Source organism: Asparagus officinalis, chromosome 7 (assembly GCF_001876935.1).
Source record: "Asparagus officinalis chromosome 7, Aspof.V1, whole genome shotgun sequence".
NCBI lineage: Eukaryota > Viridiplantae > Streptophyta > Magnoliopsida > Asparagales > Asparagaceae > Asparagus > Asparagus officinalis.
Genome location: NC_033800.1, coordinates 19765278 through 19776599, shown reverse-complemented (window position 1 = coordinate 19776599; position 11322 = coordinate 19765278). Strand labels below are relative to the sequence as shown.

The 11322-nt window shown below is 35.7% G+C and overlaps 1 protein-coding gene across 1 annotated transcript; it reads right to left on the bottom strand.

Annotated features, from left to right (window-relative positions):
- LOC109849079 (putative zinc transporter At3g08650) lies at positions 3958-10850 on the bottom strand. The gene is given in 7 exon segments (XM_020418868.1): positions 3958-4996; positions 5343-5440; positions 5856-5984; positions 6461-6745; positions 8209-8330; positions 8333-8943; positions 10502-10850. Coding segments are annotated over 6 exon segments (1746 nt in total). The 5' UTR covers positions 8676-8943; positions 10502-10850; the 3' UTR covers positions 3958-4227.

Genomic DNA, 11322 nt, shown 5'->3' with positions numbered 1-11322 from the left:
GGCTAGGATTCAGTCAAACAGTCAACAGACACATGCATTAATTATCTCATTAAACACATGCATTAATTACATCAACGCAGTGAATCCAGATTCACTGTAGTGAATCTGGATTCACTGTAGTGAATTTGGATTAATCTTTAATTAATTCAGAAAAGCAAAACTATTTAAGCATATATTCATCTAACAATTCTGCCCATCACATGTATATGCTATATCAAACTTTGACTTGAATTGAATTACATGTATACTTTTCTTAAAGAAGTATGTATATTCTTTGTGGGTGAATAATCATCCATGCTAAATTTATACAACAAAGAAGGCAACCCTATCTAAGGGGCTGTTTGGTTGTATGTTTTTACCATGTAAAAGGATGGAAAGTGTAAAAAAGTGGGTCCCAATGTCAGCTTTCATCACTTTCAATTGTTTGTTTGTAGTTGTGAAAATAGTGTAAAATGATTTCATATGCTGATGTGGCTTGTAAAGTGATTTCATAAAAAAAGGCATAATTTTAAGAGAGAGCTGACATTGAAGTCAGGAAAAAAATATTAAAAAATAATTCCAACCAATATGATCATTTGAGTAGGGACCGTTTTTTACACTTTCCAAACAAACAATTAAAGTTACATTTGCAAACCAAACAAGCGATTTATGATTCTAATGGAATCAAAAACAAACAAAGAAAAGTATAAAAGTGAAATTGATGAAGTGGACAACAACTTTCCAAGTTGTGTCATAAATACACAACTTTACCAACAACAACCAAACAGCCCCTAAGTGTTACGGAGCTTTCGTCCAAAGCAAGTGGGGGCCTTTAGAGTTTTTATGTAGCGTATCCTTTTATACCACCTAAAAACTTTAATAAAAAAAATAAAGACAAATGTATGTGCAGTTGTGCACGCTCATAAAATGCAGTAACCAATAGAGGCAGGAACAAGGATTGTGAATCGTTAGCAACAAGAATTATAAGTGTTTTTTTTCTCACTTTTGATAGAATCCTTTGTGCCCCCACATGAACTGTTCTAAAATCCATCCTCATTGTTAAAGGTAAGTAAAGCATATTGTTTCATTATCAGAACATGTCAAATTCAATTAAAATATTAGACCCGTTGAAAGAGTAGTATGAAGAATTGTTATTTTACTAATTGATCATTTTGAAAGTGTGAAGGGTGGCAGACTGATATATTACTAGGAAAGTCAAGGCGTTGAGAAGTCTAAAATAATTTTATCCGACTAACAACTTTTTGTTTTATATCTGATGGGAGATTTTATATACTACATACTAAATAAACATGTTTGTTAAAAAAATTGATAGATTTTACCCTGATCAGATTCATAGCTCAGTAATTGGTGAGCTAAGATTTGTGTTGGCAATTTTGACACATTTGCACGCATAAACTTGACAAGAAAAAAAAAATAGTAGCGGAAAACAATCTGCTATAACTATCAAAAGAAGGGGACACATTATAAAGTCATCTTGATAATATTGCCCTTGTAAGTCACTCCAATAAAACATTCATTAACACATATTAATGATACATGATTGAGATCAAGAGACAAGTAATGATTATAACGTCCTAATCAACTATTAGCCCGTTCGAGTCTTATTTTGACACACCTCTAATGACCTTCTCTTTTCTTTCTTGCAATAAATATACAAATGATATTAAAACGTCGTGTATTCGATCATATTAGAATATAAAACTATAACCCTCAATTCTTGTCATAGTTATGGAGTTTTGATTTAATGATTAGAGAGTTTAACATGGTAACAGAGCAACCTAGATTTAAATCTCACTGGTCATGAATTTAAAATGAATTTTCTAAAAACCAGCACCGCAGCGTGAGCCTAAATTCCGGCCAATAAAAAAAAAAGGTTCAACTTACACGGAAACCATATCCCTTTTCTCGTATGATTGTGAACGGTCTGCATATATAACTTTGCATTCTTTTTTGCTGTGTATCATTATATCTCGTTAACTTCTAACTACTTCTGTATTCATGAAAAAGAGTGAAGAGAAAGGAAAAAGTTGCACCAATAACATTAATTTGATTTATGTACAATGAGACGTAAGTACGTGATCGGACTCCACAAGCGGACCCATCTAATAAATGAATCTTAGGAAAATGAGAGTCTACCATTAGGGCATGTTTGTTTCATTTCCCCCATAATCCAAAATCCATTTTCCTTCACTTTTTCACTTTTCCCCACTTTCTTTTATCCACTTTTCTTCATTTTCTCCACTTTCCCCCAATAATATTGTGATAACTCATCCCATCACATCTCATTTCTTATTTTTAAAAATAAACTAAACACAAAAAATGAGTCACATCAATCAACTCATCTAACTCACATCACCCAATTTTCCTTCATTTTTTACCATCTTTAAAAATTACTCACATCATCTAATAATATGGTGACAACTCATCACATCTCATTAAAATTTCTACCATCTTTAAAAATTACTCACATCATCTAATAATATGGTGACAACTCATCACATCTCATTAAAATTTTCTTCCATCCCTTTCCTCCAAAAAATCATCTAATAATATGGTGACAACTCATCACATCTCATTAAAATTTTCTTCCATCCCTTTCCTCCAAAAAAAACAAGGAAATTGATTTTTCTAAGTATGAGTCACATCATCCAATAATATAATGACAGTTCATTTTCTCTCATTTATTTTCTTAGTTTTAAGAATGAACCAAACACAAGAAAGAATAAAAAATAAAGAAAGTGGAGGAAAACATCAAAAATTACTCATCTCATCCAATAATATGGTGACAACTCATTTTCTCTCTCACTTTCTTTCCGAATTTTGACGAACCAAACATCAAAAAGTAGAGAAAAACATCAAAATTCATTTTCTTTCCCCCACTTTCTGCAATTTTTTGCGAAACAAACAGGCTCTTAGAGGGAAATGAGAGCTTAAACCATTAATGAGTTGGATATAGTATTAATGTATTATGATGAAAAGAATAAAGTAGTTGTTGCTTAGTGGTGTGTTTGGGAGTTTACTAAGGGAAGGGAAGGAAAGGTAAACAACGGGAAGGAAAGGGAAGGGAATGGAAGAGAATTGTAATATGTTGTTTGGGAGTTGAGTAAGGTGAATGAAGGTGAAAGGAAGTAAATATATGTAAATTTACATAAATGACTTTATAACTTTATACTAATAACACATCAGCCCTTTTATTTGTTTTAATGGGGGTAAGAATGTCATTACACCCCTTTACCCCTCTTTACCCTCCTCTACCGCCCAAATCGGGGGGGGGGGGGGGGGGGGGAAGAAAACCAAGCAATTTTACCCTCCGTTCCCCTTCCTTCCTCCTCTCTACCCTCCTTAAAAAAACTCCCAAACAAGATGAAAGCCGCATTTCTCTTCCCCTCCCCATCTCTACCCTCCATCCAAACAAGGCACTAGATGACAAGTTATATGGTAGTGAAAACAAACTTGCAAGTTTGGTTCCTCGCCACTTATACAAAAGCTCTCAAGTGCCTGAATTGTGTCTTCAGGTGTTTAGTTGCGGGAAGTTGAATCTTGAAATCTGTGAACATTTCCATTTTCAGCAATGTTATCACTAACCACATTGAACATTTTCTGCTTATGAATAGACAAAATAGATATTTGCAGTTAACATACTCGCTCGCTTTTTTCTATTCCACGTGGGGAGGTTGCTAATTATTCTTTTTCCCCCTCTTGAATTATTGTTTGCTGACAAATTTAACGCATTCTAAGTAGTACTTTCTTAAGATAACCAACATGTTCTACATCATTGGTCACGTTAGGGATGAGTTGTTATTTTTTCCCCTCGTATTTTTCACCAACAGATTTATGGACTCCAAACAGTATATTTTTAAAAATAAACCATGATGTTAAACAATAAATATGTCTCAGCGATTTAATTTAGCAAGTTAGAAGAATCTGGAACAATTGATATGAACAAGGCAAATACTCTTCCAAATAGAAGACTGTGTGAGATTATTCATCAATTATCCAAGAAATTTTCTTGCAGTGAATAAGAATATTTACTTCGTCTCGGATGTCCCATCGTGAGAAGTTACAACACAACTTTACTATCTAACGCCAATGATCATTCCCATTGATATCCCCATCAGTATAATAAAATTTTCCTTTTCAAGATCCTCAACAACGTAAGTACGCCATTCTCTTATTCTGGTCTGATGAGCTGCTGCTAGGCTAGTTTAAAGTCGTCGTTCAACAAATTTATGTTACAGCCTCTGGGGCAGAATTACAGTACGGCGTATGCAAGCAAACCAACCTAGTAGACATCAAACACACACAAGCAAATCCAATCCCAACAAACAATCCATAAACACTCTTGGCTGAATCCAATCTCATCGCCCTTCGAAAAACCCTAACAAAACCAGGCAAAAGTGCTCCACAAGCAAACACCATCCAATAATCAAGCCCATCATAATCTATCCCCGCAAGTATCGCTCCTATCGCTGACCGCCAGCTGTCAGTAGCTCCGAAGATGCAGCTAGCGACTGCTGCTCCTCGAGGGAGTCCATGGAGAGAAGCAGGGATCACCATGTGACGACCAAGTCCGTAGGCTTTTGGGGCAGCAACTCCGAGAGCAAGGCCTTCAGCGAGGGCATGAAGAGAGACGGCACCACAAGCTAAAAAGGATTGGAGGGTGAGGGCACTTAAGGAAATTCCTGCCGGAGATGCCAAGTCATTAACAGAAGCTTTCTTGCGACTAGCAAGCCTTAGGATGCTGGAGGTAGATGTGTGGAATAATGCAGAGCCAGCGACGAGGAGGAGGGAGAGAGTGAATAAACCAAGTTTGGCAGCAAGGAGGAGTTGTAAGGGCCTCCAAAGAGCGAGAACGAAAGAGATGCCAGAAGCGATGCCAGTGAGGAGAGGATGTGAGAGATGGAATGCAAGGGCGAAGGCAACGAGGGTGATTCCACCAAATAGAGGACCGAGGCCGAATAGAAGCGAGACCAAGAATCCAGAGGCAGCATCTGCACTGCAATTTGGATGTATATAGCTTTGAGCTGAGGATACAACAAAAAAAAAAGCTTCATCCCCATTTTTTGGGGTCAGCTACATAAATTGTATTCTTTCATTTCAGTTCTATTTTGGATCATCTCCTCTCATCTGTAAATATTATTATATCTTTATTAATTGCTTCCAATCAAGTTTATTTTAACTTTGCCTCTAGGTCTCTTTGTTCCATTAATTACTATATTATCACTTCCAAACTGGTGCATTAAGAGGCCTCAGTTGCACATCACCGTAACTTGGAGTAAAGGATAATAAGATAAATTACAAATTAGTAGCTGAAGAAATGGGCATACGAAGAAGAAACTTACTTGTAGTCCTGGCTAAAAGATTGGAGCACTGTGCTTAATGTTTCCATGAATGCTACAGCAAGTGTGCCAGCTGAAGCAACATGAGAAGGAGATGCTTCCTGGAGAGTTAGAAGATAGTATTGTTAAAAGTTAAAACTTATGCAAAGAAGGAATACCAAACGAATAGAGAACCAAGCAAAACAATATTATAGCCACTCTATGATCCGAAAAGGATCAGGCATATTTTTGCCAGACTTTTGAAAATGGAGAAGAGCATTCAGAAATCTCAGGAAAATTACTGCCAGGTCACCAGAATTAATTCACATAAGGGTCCATCATCATATTGCTTGTTATTCTTCTTTCACATTTTGTATATAATATTATCCATAGCATAAGCCAACAGGGAACACAGGTTATCAGGAGGTACAATTAGCAAAGGATCATCTAAGCGTAAGCACTCAGCAATAATTTGCCCTCAGACGACCTCTTTTCAGAAATATGAAACAGTAAAAGGCTTATTAGATGACTAATTACCTTAAAAGCATCAGGGAGAACCTCTGCTATCACCATCCAAATCATGCATCCAGCAGCAAAACCCGTGCAGAAAGGCAGGACCTTCTGGAATGCATCAGCACACAGGAAGGAGGGAACAGCTACAATAGGCTGAATGAAAAGAGTAATACAAGTGATAGTTAATAGAAATATCAAAGAGAGGTAAGCAAACACTAGTTTTAACATACTATAGATATTTTATATGAATAAAAAAAATATTAAACATATATAATTATATATTTTATCGGTTGACATGTATAATAAATAATTTTAGTTTGAGTATGGGCCTTTTGCTGGGATGGTGAAACATTAACTAAAATGATGGTTCTTGCACTGCAAATTTATCATCAACCCTATTCTCAAGCTTCTTCAGCATATAAGAATAAGGAAGAATGCTCATCTGACTGACTCTAGACGCGAGTTTCCTATTGCTAAAAAGGTACTGGTAGTAGTTACTGGTTTCCTCCTCGAAGCATAATAATCACTCAGATGCCAAGTAATATATTCCTAAAGCAAAGAGACATCTGATCCAAAATACATATTGTTACGTCACAAGAGTTCATTCAAAGAAAATTCTAAACATTTACCTGGGGCAATGATGTAATAATACTCCACAACATTGCATTCTGTGGAGAAACACCACGGGAAGCAAGAACCATGCTCACAGCTAAACCTTCAGGTATGTTATGCACAGCTATAGCTAAAGTAACAAGGAGACCTTGAGTAAGTCCTTTGGAGCCAGCAAAAGAGACTCCAACACCAGAACCCTCCCCAAAGGAGTGGAGCGTCATTATGCCAATGACAAGGACTACTTTACTTGCATCAGCACCTTTTATATCCAACATGCTTACTTCTCCATATTGTTCAAGAAACTGCATAAGAACATAACAAAAGTATTTTAGGACCAAAAGTGTGACACACAATCACAAGCAAGAAAAAAAATTCACTGTACCACTCATTTTTCCATATATAAAGGCAAAACAATTAACAAATTCTGATAAAAAAATCAGAGAAAATACATCTGAAGTTACAACTGCCATCTGGACTTACTCAATTACTTAAACTGGACACTGAGGAAAATGTGAAGTCAGTGATGTAACTGATTTTCTTGGTATATAAGCAAAACTCAGTATGAACAGCTAAGTAATCATTAAGCAACAAATACAAACAAAATCATGCATCCTGCTTGAACCTTCGGTTACCAAATTATGTAGGGTAAAGTAGATTATAGTGCAATTATGAGGGTAGAGGTCACATCATCACCAGGCAATAATTAAAAATAAATAGCATGAATATGACCTCATGTTCTAACTGGCATGAAAATGATCTTCATATATCAGTAAGAGAAGATAAGGTTCCAAACAGTAACATATTGGAATTGTTGAATCATAGAGGGCTAGAAAAACAACAGTTTCCTTCCTGTTAAGGTTGTATGAATGCTCATGCTTGTGGCACCGAACAACGTTATTATACAATATTAGAACAACTATTGCCTGGATTGATGTCAAGCATCTTTCTAGAGAATTCAGAAAAGCAAAAACAATCAGCATAAATAAGTACCATTAAAAGCAACATAAAATTTGGAGATGTGGCTTCCCCAAACTCAAACATCAAATGTCAACAAGTACGATTAAAAGCAAAGACAAAGAAACTTCTCCCTCATTTCTCTTCACACATGAAGATTGAGTATGCTTGTTTGCTTAAAACTGGGATATTGATGAATATATAAAAGTAGATAGTTTGATAAAGAAAAGCTAACCGCGACAGCAGATTCTCAGTTATATCTATATGATTTTATCCCTGCCCCTTCATTGGCAAACCCCCCCCCCCCCCCAAAAAAAAAAAAAAAAAAAAAAACCTCATTTGTAACTGATTTGATCCTCTCGAATTTGTCATTAACTTTCTTATGAAACATTTTGACTTGGATCTATATCTTAATATACAACATGATTCATCATATCATATTGCCAGACACCTCTGATTAGAGATGATCGTATAATTTAAAGGTAGAGAAGTGACAAACAAAATGCCACAAACCACTCGACAACATAGGATTAAAACACATACATTTTCCGTTAAGAAAAAAAACTAGAAATGGGGTAACCTCCAAACTAGAAATCCAAGAATCAAAATTGTAGGAGAACACATACATTCGGAATAGTCACACAAGAAAACAATTATAAAAGAGTATACATCTGTCATTTGATCACCAGGGGATATAACAATAAAATTAGTAGCTATTCTTTGATAACTATACATGCAATTTCAGCCTTGCTAATCAAACAACAGTAACCTAGAAAGCAAAAGAAAATGAAAGAAAAACAATAAATCATACCTTCTTGCATAGCCAGATGAAAATTGCTCCGCCCATGATCCCCAAAACAACATAGTTTCCACCACCCCCATAACTCTGCCCCTCCTGCACCAAATCAAAGCTCGCAGCCAGCATCACTCCACAGCCAATCCATTGCACACGCCTGCCCATTGCGGCTCCAGCTCCAAAAAGAAAAATGGAACCGCACCCAATCCTGTTGCCGCTGCCATGGCAAGTGTAAGCCATGCCACTGTGAACACCGAGACCCTAGTTTTACCAGCCTTCCTCTCATCAAATCCTTGAAATTTACCCAGAGAATCATGCAATGTAGCCTCTCTACCCGTCCCATCTATGACCGTAGTTTCTAGATCCCTATGAGGAGCTCGAACTCTTTGAATAACATCTTTCTCAGACCCGGCAAAGGTTGACCCAAAGAAAAGAATGATTCCAAGAAATAATAGTGAAAGGACCTTCAACCTTGAAGCCATTAAGGAAAGCCCCAAGCACAATTTCAGCAATACACCTTCAAGCCAACTTGCTGAGGGCTCGGTCTTCAGTTGGTTTCCAATATCAATTCATGGGTGAGATTTAAATAGTAAAACCCCAATGGAGTATGTATCTTAACTCAAAACACAATAAATTAATAAGTCCAGCTTCTTCTTCTCTTCTTCTTCAGATTTAGAATCACAAACGAACCTCAAATTGCTTTAAAAAAATTTCTATCAACCTCGAATCCAGATTGTCCCCTCGATTCAGCTGCACAATTGAGATATTAACAAATTACATTGTAATCAAAACGAGATACAATATCCATCAAATTAAGTCAACATAAGTCATAAATAAAATGTAAAGAATCAAACTTGCATAAAAAATTATGAACTTTTTCCCCATAAAATACAATCTTTACAGGAATTCCAAAACCCCAATCCCCCCAAAATTCCCAAGACAACAGAACAAATCCCAAAACCCCACCTATTCAAATTACCTCAATTGGAGCTGAGGGAATCAACCGGATACGAACCTGAGGGAATTTTCTACTGATAAAAGGAGAAATCGATTCGATTTCGCCCAAAAATTTCCCCAAAAAGAGGCCCCAAAAAAAATATCGCGTTGGCTTCTGCAAGGGAGGACTTCACGTCAACGCAAAGGTGATGTGGGGATATTCGGACGAACAAAGCCCTAACCTTTAAATTTTTAATTTTAATTCCTCAAATTAGAAGAGTGCGACAATGAAATATATTATAATAATTATTTATTTAGTTTAGTTAACGCCGGCACGCGGTTTTGTTACCTACCGGTTTAGTAGTTTTATTGTGGGCGTTGTTTTTCCTTGAATAATTTTTCAATGAACAATTTTTCACTTTAGCCCTTTTAAAATTTTTTATTATTAAAATCGACTATTTTTTCTTTTATTTATCAAAACCGATCCGATTTCTTAATTAGCGGCTTAATCACATTCCTAATTAGTCAGGGTTGCCAACCCCGACTATTTAGGAGGGTCTTAAACCCTAATTAGAAGCTTTAAACCCTAAAAATTAATATCCTAAATAGTCGGGGTTGACAACCCCGACTAATTAGGAATGTGATTAAGCCGCTAATGAAGAAATCGGGTCGGTTTTGGTAAATAAAAGAAAAAAGGGTCAATTTAATAATAAAAAATTTAAATAGGGCTAAAGTGAAAAATTATTCTTTTTCAAAACAACCTTATTTTAATTTTTTTTATTTTTAAAATCGACCGATTTTTTTATCAAAATTGATCCGTTTTTTATCACGTCAGCCTAATCATTATTCTAAATAGTTAGGATTGCCAATCCCTAAATAGTCGGGGTTGCCAATAAACCACAATTAAAAGCCTTAAACCCTAAAATTTTATATTCTAAATAGTCGGTGTTGACAACCCCGACTATTTAGGACGGTGATTAGGCTGACGTGACAAAAAACGGATCGGTTTTAATAACAAAAAAAATCAGACGATTTTAAAAATAAAAAACAGATTGTTGCCCGCTTGTCATCTGTGTAATTTTTTTTATTTATTTATTATATAAAAAGGGAAGGAGAAAAACAGATTAAAAAAAAAATTTAAAAATAAAAAAATAAAATAAAGCTGTTTTGAAAATTTGTTCTTTTCCCTTCGCCAACAAGAAAAAGGAAAATGCGAAGGAAACCGCGTTCTACCTCAGCCAAAACAGAAAATCACATTTCTCACTCGAAACCCCCGATTTCAGCAGAAAATTTAATAAAACCCGTTGAAAAACTCCTCACTCATTTTCTAACGAATCGCAGAGAAAAAGAGGGGGGAATTCTCTAGGGTTACCGCATTCGTGTGAGCTAGAGAGGGACGAGCTTGCTGTCGGAGAAGACCTCGTCGGCGGTGAGCGTGCCGATGGGGTCGTTGAGGCGATCGTTGACGTGGAGCACAAAGTCGATGAAATCAAGATTTGGATCTGGATTTATGCTCTCGGTTGGATCCGACCCGTTATCATGGGTTAAGGAGACAACGGAGGGAGGGATAATGGTGTTGGTGATGTAGACGGAGAGTTGGGTGCTTTGGGATTTCATGGAAATTTTTTCTTTTTTTTTTTTGAATATTTCATGGAGGTGAACTTAGACTACTTGTAGCAGGAAGGGAATTGAGGGACTTTTGGGTGCAGCAGGAGGGGAAAGGGGAGGGGAAAATTAAAAAGAAGAGCAGAAGGGGAAAAATTTCCCTATGGTGAAATCTGCCACAGTGGGCCCCATAGTTGCATTAAATTAAACTAAAAAATCAAAAGCCCCCCACAATCCCTGCCACACGCGACGTGGCAGGATTTTATTGGTCCATCAAATTTAGTTTTTTACCTTTCTTTTAAATTGAGTTTTAGGCATTTAAAAATTTTGAATTTAATTTTTTTTTTTGCACCATTATTCTTTATTTTTCAAGATCTATAAATAGAGACTAAGTTTGTATAATTTGAACACCAAAAAATTTAATATATTTATATATTATATATTATTTATTGCTTTAATAAAAAAAATTATAAATATATGAGTGGTAATAATAACAATAACATATATGAGTGGTAATAATAACAAAAAACTATAATTATAAATATATTAGTTGTAATACTAATAATAATTAATATATGAAATAAGAAA